At 37.5% G+C, this 19,596-nt stretch overlaps 1 protein-coding gene and 1 long non-coding RNA gene across 2 annotated transcripts; one reads left to right on the top strand and one right to left on the bottom strand.

Moving 5' to 3' along the window:
• The first annotated feature begins 11,739 nt into the window (after nt 1-11,739).
• On the top strand, nt 11,740-15,106 carry LOC133532798 (uncharacterized). Its single transcript, XM_061871652.1, has 2 exons — nt 11,740-12,266; nt 12,666-15,106. Exon 2 carries the CDS (start codon nt 13,049-13,051, stop codon nt 15,065-15,067), a length of 2,019 nt encoding a protein of 672 aa, XP_061727636.1. The 5' UTR covers nt 11,740-12,266; nt 12,666-13,048; the 3' UTR covers nt 15,068-15,106.
• Nucleotides 15,107-17,022: 1,916 nt separating this feature from the next.
• Nucleotides 17,023-17,581, bottom strand: LOC133532792 (uncharacterized). Its single transcript, XR_009801756.1, has 2 exons — nt 17,334-17,581; nt 17,023-17,113 (listed from the first exon to the last, which is right to left on the bottom strand). It is a non-coding gene; the product is annotated as an uncharacterized LOC133532792 (long non-coding RNA).
• Between the last annotated feature and the right edge of the window lie 2,015 nt (nt 17,582-19,596).

Here is a 19,596-nt window from a genome sequence, read left to right as displayed (position 1 = left end):
GCTTTATATCGAAAAAGTCAAACGAAGGTATAGATAATCCAATGAGAAAAATGGGGACTACGTCTGTATAAAGAAGTGGTCGCCCCTTTCCTCTTAAATATGCAATGCGATCAACTTTCTTTTAAGCGCCCGGCGAAGCACTCAAAGTTTTCGAAATACTGTCGAAGTTGGTTATAAAGCCCTAATGTTTTTATTTTCCGATGTAGACACGACTTTATATAAGGAGACTTTCAAGTCTGCGCGATGTAATTTAGATGGTCGTAACGTAAGGTACGTAGGTAGCGTGTCTAATATATATAAAGCCTGATTTACATGCATGGCAAGCCTCAGAGACGCAGTTATGTGTTAGAGGGAGCAATCGATTTTGCTATCTCATTACACCGCATAGCTGCGTCCTCGTCGGCCTGCCGAGACTTGCAACGCAGTTTACCTGGGGCTAGGCCTAGGCATAATACTGAACATTCTTAATATGAATTACTTAATATATGGAAATATTCCTCTTTAGAATTCTTTGAGGTATACATTTCATTCAGTTGTCATTTGTATTTTAAGGTTACTGGTAATTTGGAAATTATAGCTCGAGCGTTGATCCAATTACAACCATAACATTTTTCCTGTTATATTGTATACGGTTTTCTTCGTGGGCTTAGATGCGAGGTTCTTTCTGTACTAAAATTTATATTATGACTTTGAGAAGAACCTTATATACATTCATAATTTATATGTCATAAAATACGTTCAAAAATCATGAATTAACATAAAACTAAAATATAACAATATATGTAAAAAGTATATACAAGTTTTATACTAATTTAATAACAAATTATTACACAAACAAACCAATACCTTCTAGTGAAATAATTAACCTACCACGAATCATTCCCGGCGCAAAAAGACCCAATACGCTTGCAACGTTTCCGCGTTGAACCGCGATGGATAAACCTTTGCACCAGCCCGCGTATCCAACGTGCCAATCGTTAACGCTTCATAGCGAACGAAACGCAACTTTCACTGTCGCACTAATACGGAAGAGTAATAGAGAGAGATGACTACGTTACGCTACGGAGCGTTAACGATTGGCATGTTGGCAACGCAGGCAGGAACATTTGATCCGGAGCGGAGATCAAGTCCCATCTCTCGCAACCGACTCCCGAGCTGCCTCAGACCGCGCCTCTGAGCGCCAACACCCAGTGGTCTCTACTGCGAGACGATTTGTGAAATGTTAAGCTATTCAGGCAATTAGATCTCGACTGTTTCTGCTCCAATTTTAATTTCTAGAGCAATGTTGTTTCCTTTATTTGCCATTGGTTTGTTTTTTATTATTATTTCTAAGAATTGATTCATAGTGATCTGATAAGATAAAACTCCCACTCGATTTTCACAACATATATTTTCACTCTCGAAAAATGAATAATTCATTATGTACAAAATGACAACATGTCTGTCAGCCTCTCATTTAACGACCTATAAATACACGTTCGCAGGAACGAATACCACATATCGAATACGGTAAAACACGTGCAAAGATGTACCTCGACATTCTAATATGACATATCTCATGTTTACACGTGCGGAAGTACGAAAGTAAGAAGAATCGTATATTAGGCCTGAAGGTGCGAGATAATAACATGAATGTCACATACATAAATATATACTGTCTTAGGTTACGGGTAAACGGAGTGACAAACTCTTTCACGTTTTATAAATTGCTGGTTGTAGGATCGTTGATCTAGTTATTTACTACCGGTTTACATATTTTATGATAATATGGGAACCTATCCACAGTATACACACGAGTTCCGAGGAATTGCAGGGGCGGTGCGCAATACACAATCTCCCGGGCCTTCAGCAAAAATCTAAATTTCTTTGTCGGCCTTCTTGCCACTCTTGCATACGAGGGCTAATCCAAAAGTTGTTAGTTGCTCCGGCTCTACTCATGTGATTAAAATTTTATTTATACTATTATGAGGGATTATTCAGTACTTATTAAAGGGGTTAAATAGATACTTAACAAAATGTCAAATTTCGACTTTTGCGGTAAACCCTTCTTGAACATCCACTGAGCTCGTGTGCAGATTGGAAAATGTACTTAATAGAGAGGTCCATCACGGTTCAATGGTTGATATGCTTATTTTTTATTCTAAATTTGGAGAATAAATTATGTGTGATGGTTCCCAAATACAAGCAGTGAACTGCTATGTACTCGATGCACAATAAATGATAGAGATGCGCATATCGACCGGCGGCCTGGCCGCCATCCAACCAAAGTTTAATGCAGTTTTGCTATATGATGTATGTAGAGGAACAACAAGCATTTCAAACCTACTAGAATATTAGAACAAGTTTTCCAGACAGGTTATTCTATACCTATGTAAATAGTTCTGAGCAGACTGGAATATTCGAACTATTGCACATAATTTAATTAATATATATTGTGTTATGTTTGATATATACCAATCGTGTTTATATATTTAACTAGCAAAAAAAGTACTAATCTGTTTATATTATTTATTTATTTTGATTTTCATACTTACACATCCTCGACTTGCAGTGGAGATCAAACGCTAAGCAAATTCTTCCAATTTTTTCTTTACTATCAACCTGCTTAACAGAATCATGTTAAGCAGGCCTAACCTAGACCTAGTGTTGGCTGATATACCTCCTCTCAGAAATTTCTGAGGTCTGGTTAGGAGTAAATGCAAATATTACCCACTAAACGTCTGCTACCTACTGAAATACTTGACTCGAGTAGGTTCATACCTACTCTGCGCTGACTCTGCTGCTGTCTATCCGGCGTCAACCCGTCCTTGGCAATGTTAGTGCTTGAAAGGGATACCTCAGGCTTTTTGAAACATATCGTTAAGACTAATTTTACCGTTTCCAGCTGCGTTCCCACCAGAAAGTGCGAGGATGATTCACTATACGCTGAGCGAGGAAAACAGATGAAGAGTTTCTTTTGTTTCTTAACAAACACATCCCTCGCTACTCATCCTCGCACATCTCTGGTGGAAATGTAGCCTGAAATGGTAAAATTAATCTTATGTTAGCATTCTAACAGTTTAAATTCGACTAAGTAAAATAATATTTTTATCTGAATTAATAATCATCATAACAATATGAGATGTATTTTCTCCTCCTGACTTCTCTATCTAGATGAGAAACTATTAGTTTTTTTTTATTCTGACGACCGGTCTGGCCTACTGGGTGACCCTGCCTATGAAGCCGATGGTCCCGGGTTCGAATCCCAGAAAGAGCATTTATTTGTTGATGAACACAGGTATTTTTTCCTAAGTAATGGGTGTTTTCTATGTACATACTCGTATATATTTTTCTATATACGTATGTATATCGCCACCTAGTACTCATAGCACAAGCTTTGTTTAGTTTGGGGCTAGGTCATTCTGTGTAAGATTGTCCCCAAATATTTATTTATTTATTCAATAATATCTTGTACCAATCAAGAGAATCAAAAAATTAATTTATCCAACTATAATGGAGCTTTTTGGGTGACTGCGATTCGGTTGACACAATGGTTCCAAAAAGAGCTGGCCGCTATCCGTGTAACCGTCGTACGTGATTCGCGTGGCGAGCGGCAATGCCAAATCTGGGTGTCTATTAGACAGAGCCAGCCGAGTTCTGTATTTTCCCTATACAAGCATTGAACACATAAATATTATTCATAGTAGAAGCATAATGTTTGTTTATGGCATAATAAGGGTCATTGCGATTCAGTGGGCAATGTGGGATGATCCCAACAAGCATTAGCCGACCCGCTTGTAGCAGTGCGACGTGCACGGCGTGGCGAGCGGTAATGACGAGTCCATTACGGTACGTCCGTATTATTCAGACACGTAAAATATGAATGAAATCAGTGCGACGTCTCAGTGTAGAAATCCAACACAACAGCCACCACAATTGGTATCTAATTTCAAGTCTCTAAATACCCAACATATATCCGACAGTAGCCAAAATTTTGTATTATTTATTGTTAACTTTTTAGAAATGTTGACACTGTAACGTTGAGTCTGATTCCGATTTTAATTTCATGTACTGAAACTGTTATGGATTTAATCTGTCAGCTGTGAGCTGTGAGCAGTGGCTAGACGCTGCTTGATCAGAAATATCACTATATTTCTGATCAAGAAGCGTCTCTTTTGACAGCTGACCGATCAAATCCATAACAGTTTCAGAATCAAACACTAATCAGGATCTGGTTCCTTATTTTTACCTAATAAAACGTAGATTAACTGAATTTTTTTATGACTAAATACCTAGGGTAGGTACCTAGGTATTTAGTCATAAAAAATTCAGACTACGCATAAAATCCAAATATACTCGTAAGTTGCCTATTAGCACAGATCATCTATTAGGTACCTAATACGCAACTTTATATATTTCTAAAAACATGAAATGCATCCGTAGCGCGCTGTAGGTACCTATTTGCTATTTGTTCAACAAAAAGAGCTAGGAAGAGATCTTAAATGCACACTCCTCAAACTTTGAACAAGACATCGATTTGTTCGTCGGCGAAGTTTTCATGTAAAATAAGCTTATTACCCATTCCAGAACCCAGTTTATATTATAGCTTGTTTTTATTGTTCACGTTTCGTTGTCTTTACCTCGTGGTTTCTTTGACAAGAAAAACCTATTAAGATCTCGGAGAATTAGTTAAGTAGTTATTGTTTGAATTTTAGGTAAATACTTGTGTAGTTTTTTAAGCTAATAACCTGTTCAAGCAACCTTATTTGTTTATTTCGATGCTGTTTTCTATAGCTAAACTGCTGGAATATATTTTCTGGTTTCAGAAAGAATACCAAAAAAAAAAAATACTAGAAGTAATTAAAGCCGCTTAGGAAAAATGTTAAACTTTCGTAAAGTGTAATACTTTTAGTTTAGGAGAAACAATGATTTAGACTTTAAACTGATGCTAGGAATTCTAGCCCTTTCTCGGAACGTTTGCTCCTAGCTACAAACTACCAGGTATTTTTTTTTACAACATTAACTAACGGCTACATGGCCAAGCATTCATTCATAGAAACACAATAATAAGTAAGTAAGTAATAATATGTGTTAAAGTAAATCAACTTACATTATTGTTTCTGCTATTTTCCATAATTGTTTTTTTTCATAAGTATTTTTACGGAACAGAAATTCCTAAGACAGACAGGTGCAGACATAAATATAGGATAATTATATGAGACTTTACCCCAAACATTTATTTATATTCCCTTGACATCATGCTTAGCCTTATTTTTTGTCAGATGCTAATTCCTTTTTTAGGGTTCCGTACCAAAACGGGACCCTATTATTAAGACTCCGCTTAGTAGAAACGTCACGACATCATTACAAATTGAAAATAAATGATTTTAAATTAAATAAGGCGATATATAATACCAAAATTACTCACTTATGAAAAGAAATGTCACCTTTCACACGACTAGCCACTCTCGTCGTATTCGCACAGTTATTTATGCTACAATGAGGCATTTTGTTGCGTGGCAATAAATGTCTGACACTTGGGATGTCATGAGCACCACTGAGCGAGAAGTAGTGAACTGTACTACTTAAAAACTCGCGCAAGTCTTGTACTGGCGATACCTAGTTAATCCTAAATCTGTGGTGCCTACCATGTAACTCACAACAATGTCATTAACTAAGCATCATCAATTAACATCCCAGCCGAATACACCTCGCAATCAAGTCACGTCGCAGTAATGTACTCGCTCGGGTACTAATTTATACGCCGACATGTCGCTAATTAATACCGCTACATTTGTGACACGCCTAATTACATAACTCCCCAGAAACAGATTTAAATTAATGAGAAATACATGCATATACATGATCTTTAACGTAGTTAGTTTTTGCAAGCTCATAACGTACGGTATATGTACGTGGCATATGGTGAGCCGAGTAACGTTACATGAATTTAATACCAAATAGAAAAAAGCCTCAATGTAGGTACACATAGAATGGAATCGAATAGAATCATGAAACTAGAATACTAAGGACGTAGTTTCGCTAAAACACAAATAGGATTCCATCATCCACCACAATTTTCTAGTATTTACGCGTGACACACTCACATTGACAGTTATCTCTATGGCCTCATCTACCAATCTGCCGTCAGAAGAATTTAAACGTCAGTGCATTAATTGTTCGAAGAAAAAAATTAAATACGCATGCGAGGTCGAATGTTGCAAAAATTATACCGATCGAAAGAAAAAAAGAGGCAGGATAAATTTTCATACATAAGTTAATCAATTAACACATAATCTTTCGTAAAATACGATATATCCATGAAGTTGTACCTAAAGTGGAGGGCGCTCTCACTTTTTTTGCCATACTATATTGAACCTTATCCCCGAGCTAGAAAGGTGTTCGTACCAAACTAGAGAAAATGTACTCAATCCGCCTAGGTATACTTTCGTGACACGCACACATTGAATCCTTCCGCCATTGCAGTGTCACAGCTGGTCGTCAGTTGCGCGGCCTCTGTCAAATTGTTCCTCAATGAATAGAATATAAACTTTATTGCTCTGATGTTAGTGTACAGGCCGCGTAGCCAACGTGCAAATCGCTTACGCTCCGTAGCGATCGAAACGCAACTGTCACTGTCGCACTAATATGGAAGACGGATAGAGAGACACAGCGATTCGTTGTCGAAACGATAGCGATTGTCACCTTGGCTAGGCCGGCAGGTCTTACACGCCATGTTTTTATTGAATTCCGTTAACTTCGGGGTATGGGTAAAGTACGCTTAACGAAACTTAGAGGATAATAACAAAACCGGTCAAGTGCGTGTCGAACTCGCGCACCGAGGGTTCCGTACAAACCTGTAAGTATATATTATTATATGATGTAACTAAAAATTTACGGTTTTCGCAATTTTTCCTTTATCTCTGCTATAAGATGTTGCTTCGTACCAAATTTCCAACCAAGATTCTGAGATCACGGGAAGTACCCAGTAGGTTTTGATTCCCTTACGAGTGTTGAAAAGCGGAAATTTGCGGCATAAACGGCTGTATCTTTTGATTGCATTGGCTTAGAAGTTTTCACAGCTGCAAGGGACAGTAAACCTGAGTATTTGATATAAATTCCAGCTTGATACCTCCACGCGTTCCCGAGAAAAACTTGACAACAAAGTGATCCTATAAAGGTTCCGTTTTTTCCTTTCAAGGTACGGAAACCTTAAAAATATAAAAATATAAAATAAAGTTAAAATTATATGTTGCATATTGCGTTGTTACAACTCAACCAAACAATTGAAAACTGTGACATAGCAATGTCATTCGCATTTCGAGCATCGATCGTCCGAGATAGCACTTAGGTACGTTTAGTAGCAGATGTATTAACTCGTGCTCGTACTAAACACTAATCAATATATAAATAGGCCCTAAGGCAAGTGCCCAGCCTTAACAGATAAAAATAAATTATTGATTATCTTCGTAATGGAGTTACTTAAAATACCGGTGTCTTTGAAAAAGTCAATCAGGAATGCACCCTTGAAATTAACGGAATCGAAAAGAACACGGTGTATAGACTAGGTACAATAGTTTCATAGGGTATTATAAATTAGGTACATTTAAAACAGGGGTAAGATGAAACATAACTCCTACAAAAAAACTGTTCATTTTTGTGAATCTTCTTTATTTTCCAAAAACTTTTAGGTAATTACAGGGATGGAATGGGCAACGAATTGTTTCTTTAAAACACTGTTCCATTAATAAAATAATAACCGACAACCATGAGTAATAGATTGAAATCTCAATCATTTCCTTGGTTACCTTCCTGATTAATTTACCTTCAATCCAATTAAAATACTTATTAGACCATAATGTTACCTTCCGAGCTTCCCAACAATCAAATTAGATAAGGAGGGGATATTTGATTTCATTCAATTTGAGGGCTCAGCTCTTCCTAATGACGACAGGGAGTGAGCCCTCAAGACTCAGTTAAATAACGATATCCTGACAATCTGTGAATAAATATATTCATAAAACATTTGATGTTGCCTGTGAGCTCATGTCCAGTTAATATGACTATAGAGAAATAAGTAAGTATAGAGTGCGCACTCCATACATTAGTTTTCTTACCAAAACGCTAATTTTTTTCGTAATCGACATCTATAGCGTCAAGTAGCGGATTTATCATTACCGCTGCTTGTCACTAGATGTCACGAGTGTCGCTGCTGACGAAAAGTGTATTGCTCAAAAATTTACAACTAATATTACGAGCAGAAGGAGTTGAAAATAGAGTTCCGGTTAATCCAGTTACCTATAATAATAGCTGAGAATCGTTGTGCATTAGACTTTTTGTTCGTCGCGACATTTATTGGCAAGTAGGGGTACTGATGAATTCGCTACTTGACGCTAGATGGTGACTACGAAAATAATAAGCGTTTTGGTATGGACTCATAACTACTTGTGACATTACATGTAGGTATCTCAACTATATTCATTGGAGGTCGCACTGTACTGGCCCGCGTGTTGGACGTATGCTTGGTTAGGGTTAGCGAGCTTTTTAAATAGCATGCATCCTTTTTTCCGGCTACGGCTGAATTGTTCCCTTATAAGCTAGGGAGTTGGCGATCGTAGGAAATGATCCAAAAAAGATGCTCCGAACTGAATGATTAGTTAAAAGGATTAGCTAAACCATATATATATATATATTTATCCATAAAGCGAAACTTAAACAGAGCTTTTTATAAGAGGCGGCTGGTAAGAAGTTGTTATAGTTAACTTAGCAGTGGTTGAGAGTTTAGCTCTGGCCGACTGAAGCATCACTGTAAGTAAACATGAAATATGTACTTTAACTAGATTTAGTCTACTTTCTCATATGTAAATAAACAACTTTGAACTACTTTACAAACTGCCCAAGGGAAATCAGAACTTTATATCAATCATACTCGAGCTTTATTTATTATTCTTCTGTATTACTTAACATTAATTCAAAAATAATTCTGAACTTTACTTAAATAATACTGGAAGTTAAAAACATAAACATAATCATGAAATCCAGCTTATTTGCTTCCTAGCAGAAATTCTTATAAATATGCTGGAAAATGCAATGAAAAATATGCAATTGTGTACGATTAATAAATGGCCGGTCTATTAATGAGTCTTTGTTCTTAAGTAATTGCACCTACACAGCGCTAAAATTATAAATAAATAAATATTTGGGGACAATCATACACAGATCGACCTAGTCCCAAACTAAGCAAAGCTTGTACTATGGGTAGGTACTAAGTGACGATATACATACGTATAATAGATACTTATACGTATGTAAGTATGTATATGCTCTTATACATAGAAAACAACTATGACTCAGGAACAAATATCTGTGTCCATTACAGAAATAAATGCCTTTATTACCGAGATTCGAACCCGGGACCATCCGCTTCATAGGCAGGACTGCTATCCACTAGGCCAGACTGGTCGTCAATAATTTCAATTTAGTATCCTGCCCATGGTTAAACTAATTTTACGGTTTAACTCATGTCTTTTAGTCACTCCCCTGACATTTAAGGAATAATGCCGTCCACTTAGTTGTTGATTTTTGACCTACTACTTACTGTTTTTTTTTTTTTTGCTTGCTCAAGGCTCGGATGATATTGTCACGACAAACAATGACTGTCAGCCCGATTCGAACTTTAAGATACGTCTAATATTAGGTCTAAATACGATATGTTTCAGATATGTCAGTGTCAAAAGAGACGTTTCTTCAGACAAGAACGTCACTTGACACTGACATATCCAATCCATATCTTAAAGTTCGAATTATGGGACAATCTTACACAAATCAACTTAGCTCCACAGTAAGCTGAAGGTCTTGTGGTGGGTACTAGGCGACGATATAAATAGATAGATGTACATGTGTAAATAATATTGAATACATAGAAAACACCCATGACATCGGATTCACCGGAAAAAATAGCTGTGATGAACACACAAATAAAATCTGAGACCTCCTGCTTCGTAGGAAGGGTCACTACCGACTTTAAATCTTTATATTTCGCATTAGAAAGAACTCCACAGAAGTAAGCATGTAGTATTTATCTGGCTCTTTAATTGTTTAATAATAATGGAATTATCTAATATAGCATGGTCAATACTTATAATTTACTTCAAAATTTTACCGCAAAATGTTCCTGATTCGGAACCACAAGCTTACTTAGTGTCTGCGAAATTCTTTCTAATGCTAAATACAATGACGTAAAGTGTCGTATGCATGGTTTAATGCAAGTTACAATTTTATTCACAAATTTATATTATTACGTCAAAAATTTCTGAATTTACAGCTGCGACTTTCGTCTCCTATTACTCACTAATGCTTCAGTTTTAGGCGGCTATTACTTGCAGTGGAAAAGCTTAGGAATTCCCAGCAACACTTATTCTAACGCAAAAATAAACAATGATATTTGCCTGGCTGACCAGCTTGGGAAATATGTTTGCTCTAGGCCTCCCTCCGGGCGGTTAATTGAATCAAGTGGAAGAACTTGATTGTTTGCGGCGGATATTGAGCCAAAAGTCGAAGTTGGGCCTAGTATATTATGCTAATAATGCAAATACGATACTGCGAAAGCAACCCACTTTGCCTGGAGATAAGTACATATAAATAGTATACAATCGAACTACGAATTAATATCGTCGAACTGCTCTTTTATCCATCCATTGTTTATAAACGGGATTTTAAAATAATATTATATATCGATGCAACTAAATATATAAGATGCTAACAAATTAGCTACCGATAATTTTACAGCTGATACCTAGTACTCGGCTCCTGGACTACTTATATTTAAGTGTGGTTTTATGATTAAGATGTTTTCCGGAGAAAAATAGAAAACTAAGCTATACTAAGATTATCTACGTAAAACACCTTGTTAATGAGATAATTAAATGAGTTCTCATTAAACAGATTCTAGAACCTAGAACCTCTTTTACTATGGAAGGTAAAGGCAAGGAACAAAATCTCTATATACCAAAAAGGGTCCGACAAAAAACCATAACAAGGTGGCGTTACAACACCTAGAATACTTCAGAAAAAAATCTAATCATAGACAGCGCACTTCACTCCGTCAATAACGCCTAGGTTCTTAGCTACTCTAGCGCTACTCTGGAGAGATTTGGAACTATTATTTATAGCTGACAGCTGGACACTTTTGCAACAATTCTGCCTAAGGAGTATATCTTTTACCTTACACTTATCTGGGCATTTCACGTTGATAAATCAAATGACCCGTCGATGATGACATTTAAGACAAACAATTGTGGCGTTTTCAACCAAACGGGTACTTATTGTCGGCTGTCAATAAGACGCTATTTCCATATAGCTTCAAAATTAAATCAACCTAATCGAAAACCGACTATGTATGTACATTTTAGTTGTAAACGTCACAATTGTTGACATGACAGAAAAGTGTTAAACATCTTGTTAGTTAAATGCATATGATGTTTTTTTTTATATAATTTTCATTTAAGTATTTATTTTGTTTGGGAAATAAAATTTTACACATATTTATATACAATTACAATATACATAATGGAAAGTTAAAATTTACTTAATTTCCATTTGAAGTTAATTGTTTTTGTGTAATGTTAAAATATCTTTTTAAATATCGGTTACTAAATTGTTAGCACCTTATACCTACATACCCGGCTACAGAGTCCTTGACGTTATAAAAATAAATATGAAATGATACGACGTTACTACTATTTATAGGTAAAAAAAAAAAAAAAAAAAAAAAAAAAAAAAAAGGCAAACTTGGCATTTCTCAGCTGTCAAAAAGCACGTTGTAAAAATACTAAAACAAGTGATGGTCAAGTAATTTATATCAGAAACATTTTCTTTACTTGCGACTCACACATATAAGTGTTTGCAGCAGTAAATAACAACGCACTCGCTCTATGAACTGAGCTGTCTTTTCGCCTTCAGAACATTGAAAGGTCGCCATCATTGAATTTCCGTTGTGTACATATGTGCTCCACGCTATTGGCCCGACGGCGCACGTTGCCACGACAACATAAAGCTTACGCCTGCGCCGTGTCAAGTTCTTGCACCGTGCAACTTCTACGCATATATCGGCGCACATCCCGTCACAGCTCGCAGTCACTGACAGTGTCAAATTTTATTTTTACATCTGTTAACTTACATTGTTTTTGTATAGGTAGTTTATGTTTTTAAGTTACTTATTTAAGTGTGGATGCAATCTTCAACCCAACCTGGCGACAGCACTTCGTCTAACCACACATGCAGCAAATGTACTAGAAGTTTTAAATCCGTAAAAGGGCTTAATATACATTTCACGAAATCACATAGAAACTGCCTCACTCAAAATATCACTCCTAATAGCCCTGTCACATCAGCCCCCATACCTTTGGTCACTAGCAATCCAGCTGTTCCATTTCATCTTCATCTCAGCAACTTAAAACATAGCATCCCAGTAGTTAAAAGAGTCCCGCGTGGCGCTAGAATCACTGTAGCAACCCATCTTTCCAAACTCATTGAATCATGCATAGAAAATAATAGCATCGATGACTGGCACAATCTCTTCCTATTCTCATACCGCACGCTTCATGTCAATGAAGTTGACTCTAATACCTCACTTTCACAAAAAATTAAAAACAACTGCTATAATCAAACTTTTCCGCCCTCCACAGCAAACACACATAAGAACACGGGAGTATTTAATCGTCGAAAGCATATTGAAAACAAAATCAGCGACGGGGATTTAAAAGGTGCAGCCCGTCTCCTTTTTTCAAGCGAGTCGCTGTCGCCAGACAATCTAGACACCCTTCAGGCCTTACAGACTAAACACCCTCCAGCTCCTTCAACGCCATATTTTCTCGACCCACCAACGGCTAGCTAGGTATGTCTCCAAATCAATAGTAAAGAAACCCTCGATGCCATTGCTTCTTTTAAAACTGGATCCGCAGCGGGCCTAGACGGAATCTCACCCCAACATCTGAAAGACCTCATTTCATATTCTTCAGGCGATGCAGGTGAACAGCTTCTAAATTCCATAACAAAATTAATTAATAAAATGTATACAGGAAACATTAACCCTGACATAGTCCCCATTCTTTTCGGCGCCAACCTAATAGCTCTAAACAAAAAAGACGGAGGGGTGAGACCAATAGCCGTTGGTACAACACTTCGGCGTCTGGCATCTAAATTAGCAGTTCGGCATATAATATCTAAATTAAAACCTCATTTTGAACCGATACAACTAGGTTTTGGCACCAAAGGGGGGTGCGAAGCAGCCGTACACTCCCTACGCACGTACCTCTCCAACACGACGTCCGAAGTGTTGATCAAAATCGATGTTAAAAATGCCTTCAACTCCGTAAATAGAGACACCCTGCTGACAGAAACAAAACATAACCTACCCGAAATTTACAACTATCTCCTTCTATCCTACGCAGATCCTACAAAATTATTATATCGCGAAAACGTGCTTTCTTCAGAAGTTGGCTGTCAACAGGGTGACCCGCTCGGGCCAGCCATATTCTCTTTGGCAATTAACCCTATTATCAAAAAACTAAATTCTAAATTTAACGTGTGGTACCTAGATGATGGAACCCTAGGAGGTGACGTAGATACTGTTTTATCCGATCTGTATACAATCAAGACAGAGTTTAGGAACATAGGTCTTGAATTAAATTTTAGCAAATGTGAACTGTACTTTCCAAATTCCATCCCTAATCACAATAACATTGAACAAAAATTCAACACCCTAACTCCGAACATAAAAATAGTTAATCGCGAATCACTTTGCCTCCTAGGTTCTCCTATTTTCGAAGACTCTTTTCCAAATTATATACAAAATTCAATTTCCAAATTCAAAAACTACTCAAACCGTCTCCTCGAAATAAGCCCGCATTACGCAATTTCAATACTTAAATTCTGCCTTTTTGTCCCTAAATTGACATACGTCATTCGGTGTAGCCCTATTTGGAAATTTGAAAATATTATTTTACCTTTAGATGACCTTATCAAGTCAACTTTGGAATCCATTCTTAACATTCAGCTGTGCGATCATTCCTGGACCCAAGCATCCCTACCCATCCGTCATGGTGGGCTAGGGATCAGAAAAATTTCTAGTGTATCCCTACCAGCTTTTTTGTCTTCAGTCCACAGCTCCGCAAATCTCATAGGAAAAATCGTACGGGGTCTTCCCTCAAACTATGAGATTGCGGGCTTGGATGAAGCCAAGAAAGCTTGGTCAAGTGCTTGCCCGAGTAAGGATTTCCCAACTCATCCAAATTACCAAAGGAGCTGGGACGACATCATGTGCCAAATTTCAGTTACTTCCCTCCTAAGCCGTAGTACAGGTCGCGAACGGGCCAGGCTACTGGCTTCGGCGTCGAGGGAATCTGGTGACTGGCTCCGGGCGTATCCTTCACCAAACACTGGAACCTTCCTCACGCCGGACACCCTTCGCATCGCGACCTGTCTTCGACTTGGAGTTCGCATCTGTGCTCCACACAGGTGCCCCTGCGGTAGTGAGGTCGACGAATTAGGACACCACGGGTTATCCTGTCAAAAAAGTGCTGGCCGCTTTTCCAGGCACGCCGCACTGAATGACATAATCCGCCGGTCTCTTGCATCCGTCAACGTGCCAGCTCTACTGGAGCCAACTGGCGTAGCCAGAGACGACGGCAAGAGACCGGACGGTATGTCCCTGATTCCCTGGAGTTTGGGAAGGGTGCTGGTGTGGGACGCAACCTGTGTAGACACACTAGCCCCTTCCCACCTCACCGGAACCAGTAACAGTGCGGGTGCCGCGGCTAAAGGGGCCGAAAAGCTTAAAATACAAAAGTACAGGGGTCTCGGCCCCGAATACATTTTTATGCCATTTGGGGTCGAGACGCTTGGCCCGTGGGGTCCTAATGCTCTACAACTTTTTAAAGAACTATCTAAAAGGCTGGTCGACTTCACAGGTGACCGAAGAGCTGGCAGCTTTCTCGCACAACGTATTAGCATCGCTATACAGCGGGGAAATGCTGCCAGCATCCTCGGCACCATGCCAAAGGGGCCAAATTTTTTAGACATATTTTAATTTTATTTAGTATTAGTTTTTAGTTTTAATTTAGTTTTATTTAATATTATAAGTTAGTTTATTTTTATAATGCCCAATTAAATACCTAAGTAATTAATTTTATAGGTACATAAATAATGTGTGTATATCGATCCACAATTCAAGCCTTCGCTATTTTTGCTGCCTCTGTAAGCAAACTATATCTTTGCGTTCCTAGAATCTGTGCCAACTTTGCGTAAAGCCTAACAGCAATAATAGAGAGGCAAAATTAGAGTAAAAAAAATTGATACTGGCCGATTATTTCAACTTCTTGCTTGCTACGCGGGCTGTAGTTTGGGGTCTCCAATCTTGTATCTCACGAAACGGAATCGGTAAAACCAAAGAAGGGCCTTCGGCTCAAAATCTTTATAATTAAATGTTCTTATATAGGCATTAGTGCGAGAAGGATACACTGAGAATGATATCATTTTAGTATATTATTTAAATTCACCATAGGGCCAACGTTTGTCGAACATGCTCATCAATATGTATTGTTTATATTATTTCGACAATCCTAGTAAACTACTTGTCTTGTGAAGAATATAATATAGACAGGACATATACGTATCCACAATTTACTGACTATTCATTAACGTATCTGTACATATATTGTTTGACGTCACACTAATTTACGGATTAAGCCATCTGTGAAATTCTGGAATTGGAAATGAATTATTAATATTTTCCACTTGATTTAAGCCAATGTATCTGTAAAGTAGGTACAATTAAAATATGTAGGTAGTGCTTCTGTAGGTTCTGAAGGTAAATTAATGAAACAGGAAATTAATGGGAGCAGGTATCATGATTTCATAATTGGCATAATTATGATAATGAAAAACTCCGACGGTGCTCGCTAATAATTAGTTTTTCGTAACGAATAAATAGAATAAAATAATAACAGCTGATCGGCATAAAGGAAAATTCAATACTTCAGTGAGAAAATTAAACTAATTACCTAACTAGTGATAGTCCTAAGTACTACCAGTGATTTTAAAAGGCATTTTTTTCTGAACGAAAAAGCGCTGGTGGCCTAGTGGCAGTAGCTTCGCAGTAGCCATTTTACTTAACGTTAATTACAGTTTGTCACGGCAAAATGAGAGTTTTCATGGCAACTGTTTAAGACAGGTTTAAGATGATCGCATTTTTCCGAAATAATGATGGGGGAGTCCGGGAGACTTGAACCTCTTTTTACTCAGAAGCCACTAGAGGTTTATCCGTAAGTGTTAGCAACTCGATATTTCGTGTATAGATGACATATCTAAATAGGTATCTTTAGAGCATAGCAAAGTGCTGATAAAGTACAAAATTTAAGTTCTGCAAAAATATTTTTCATAAACGGGGTATTGGCTCAAGTCTCCCCAACCTATGGGAGAGTTGACCAGGGGGTGTGGGAGATATGACTATACATATGTTAGGTAGGAAAAACAGTGAAAAAACTGCTGTTTAATCCAATATATTTATTAAAAAAGGAAAGTAGTTGTAACAAAGTATTTTTACCCATAAAACAAAATGTTAAAATGTAATAAACATTATAAAATTTTAAATCCGCAACATTAAATGAAATTCAAGAGATCAATTATCTTTAAATTATTATTATTATGAATTATTTCTATGAGATCAATTCAGTCAACAAATTATCAAAGGCACATGCAAGGTCCTTTTCATTTTACATAACATAATTCTTCATGTCAAATAAAGTTATCCACATCTTTGCCAGTTAACCCATCGCAAACTTCGTGAATATACCTATCCTTTGCAGGAACCACACAGTCGAACATTTTTTATGCAACTTACGTCGGTGGCAAACAAGCATACGGCCCGTCTGATCCGTAAGCAGTGACCGTAGCAACTCTAGAGGTGTTTTATGCGCGTTGCCGACCCTAACACTCCGCACTCCGTACCCTCGTTGAGCTCTGGCGACCTTACTCACCGGTAGGAACACAACACTTGTTTTTTATTTTATTTTTGGATTTTTTTCTCTTGTCGCTATCTTGCAACACCTTCCTCTTACCTCCTTTGACGTTTGGCCTGCATAAAAATAAAGGAAACCCTTATTTAAGCACAGTGTGGGAGAATTGAACCACTGATCATGTCTCCCTACCACCATGCGGCTCAACTCTCCCGCACCCCCCTTTACTTTATATAGATTATGTTTTCTTTATACTCTTACAATAAACATTACAAATGATCACTGTTAGTAAAACTACATTAACCAACAAGTACAATAAGATAAAATAATACTACTCACCTGTTTAATTTTCAAAATAGTGTAAAAATATAAAATTGTAATTTTTTTCACTTCGCGACAGCGAAACCACGTTTACTCCAGTCATTTCCAAACCAGACTAATAGCGGCCAATATGGCGTCGCCAAAAGTTGCGCCTTCTGTTAAAGTATGACATGAGCTGTCAACGGCGTCGGTGGCGCGAAATTTGAATTGAAATATTTGTCGTGGTTCAACTCTCCCACCTGGTCATATCTCCCGGACTCCCCCTAAGCGATTCAGAATTCTTTTATGAATTCAAATTGCACATATGTGCCCCAATATTTTTTTCTTTTATTATGCGTGTACGGTCTACATACCGCACATTGCCATCTCAGCGAAATGACTTACAATACAATATAAAATACAAGTCAGTTCACGTTCATAATTAGCACCCATCACGCGTGTCCTCGTTAACACTATCATACACAATATCGCGCTTTTATAGTTAAAGTTTTGTATCAATAAAGTGTTTACTTAAAGCAATATTGGGAGTTATCATGAAATCAAGCAACAACATAATATAATTGGTGTATGAGGCACTAGCAGCCCATGCAATGCGTTTAAAATTTTGGGTTCAGTCACCGCGAAGTTTACGGGCGGCTGGATCCGTATAAGGTCTGTGGGATGTTTTATTTTATATCCCTAATGAATTATGCGACACTGGGGTGATGTTGTGTTGTAATGAAAAGTGACGGTGGTAATGAATGTTAAAATGTGAAGGTAGGTGGTGTTGATGAGTTGTTTTTTATCTGTCGTTGAACTTTTTTAGACTGTTGATTATGTGGTTTGATTATGGATAGTTTTCAAAATGAGGTCAATGTACGTTCTCTGCTAATGAAGTCTTGGAGGCTGTAAGGTTGAATTTGGAGATTATGACAGATGATTTCATGGTTGAATCTTGCTATGCTGAATTTTGGGCATGATCGTAGAAGGTGGTCTATTGTTTGTGGAATGTTTCCGTCACAGGGGCAAAGATCGTCGGTGATAATTTTCATTCTTTTTAGGTATTTCTTGTGGTAGCCGTGTCCGGTGAGAATTTGAGTTAGATGGAAGGAAATAGCGGTCTTGTTCCGGAGCTCCTTGATGTGGTTTAGAGTTGGTAGCCAGTTCTTTAGGTGCATTCCGGTGGTAGAGGTGAGGTAGTCGTTGCAGTGCGCTTTTTGTGTTTCGGCTTTACAGAGGTGCTTAATGTTCCTACATGGGGAATGATGGGAAAGTGGTCAAAGTCGGGTGCTCGGTGCTCGGTGGAGAGTGGCGGCGGTTTTGGCTTCCTGGTCGGCTTCCCGATTTCCAAGCAGTCCTGCATGGGCCTTGATCCAACAGAACTGTATTGTGCCTCCTTGTGTGATTTGGTGGATTTTCCGATGTGCCCCTAGTTGAATATATGAATTTCACTTAACTCCATCAATAAACCACAGCCATCAATAAATAACGATACTTAATAACTTTCCCACGCAGGTTTAGCAGGATCGTCGCCACTTTTGCCTTATAGAGAATAAAATATAATTTTATGTGGCACAAGTGCGTTCACCGTAATCGTATTTTTTATCGAACTTGGAGCGGTTTCAGTTAGATCTCGGAGCATGATGATTACGGGCGCGGATTTCATATTAGCTATTATGTGCAAATTGATAGAGGGCCCGAGGGAAATTTCACTTAGACATGAAAGAAATTTTCAATGTGATTCTTTTTGATGATATTCAGTTTGATTAGGTAGTTATTGAAAATTTCGTAAGACTTTCGTTTAGGTACTTTTTTTAAATCATTGTTTGAAAACGAATCTCGTATTTAAATTTCAACTAGCCGGTAATTTTGGTACATCCTAAGCATTATTATATATTTATGAATTAATTTGCCTTGGGCAAGATTTGAACCGAATCACGACTGCGGGTGATGGCAAGAATTTGAACCATTTACTTATTATGAATCTTGTGAATCAATAAATTGCAACTAGAGATGGGTAGGAGGAGTAAATACTGAGTAGGTATTTAAAAAAGTGAGATTAACGAACTAAATTTTTAAATAGTCTATATTAAAAAAAACTGGCTGTCAATTTATAGAACTAAATTGTTTTTATTGAAGAGTGTTAACATATATTTGCATAATAAAAAGTATATAGGACGCTTAATTTTTGTAAAAAAAAAAAGAGTAATCATCAATGATTACTCTTTTTATATGATTATGGGTAGTAAAACTCAAATTTCTCGAATCTTAGCCGGTAGCCCTCAACTAAATAGGTATTAGA

Source organism: Cydia pomonella, chromosome 2, assembly GCF_033807575.1.
Source record: "Cydia pomonella isolate Wapato2018A chromosome 2, ilCydPomo1, whole genome shotgun sequence".
NCBI lineage: Eukaryota > Metazoa > Arthropoda > Insecta > Lepidoptera > Tortricidae > Cydia > Cydia pomonella.
Note: the sequence above shows the minus strand (reverse complement) of the source record. Positions and strands in the feature narration are given on the sequence as shown.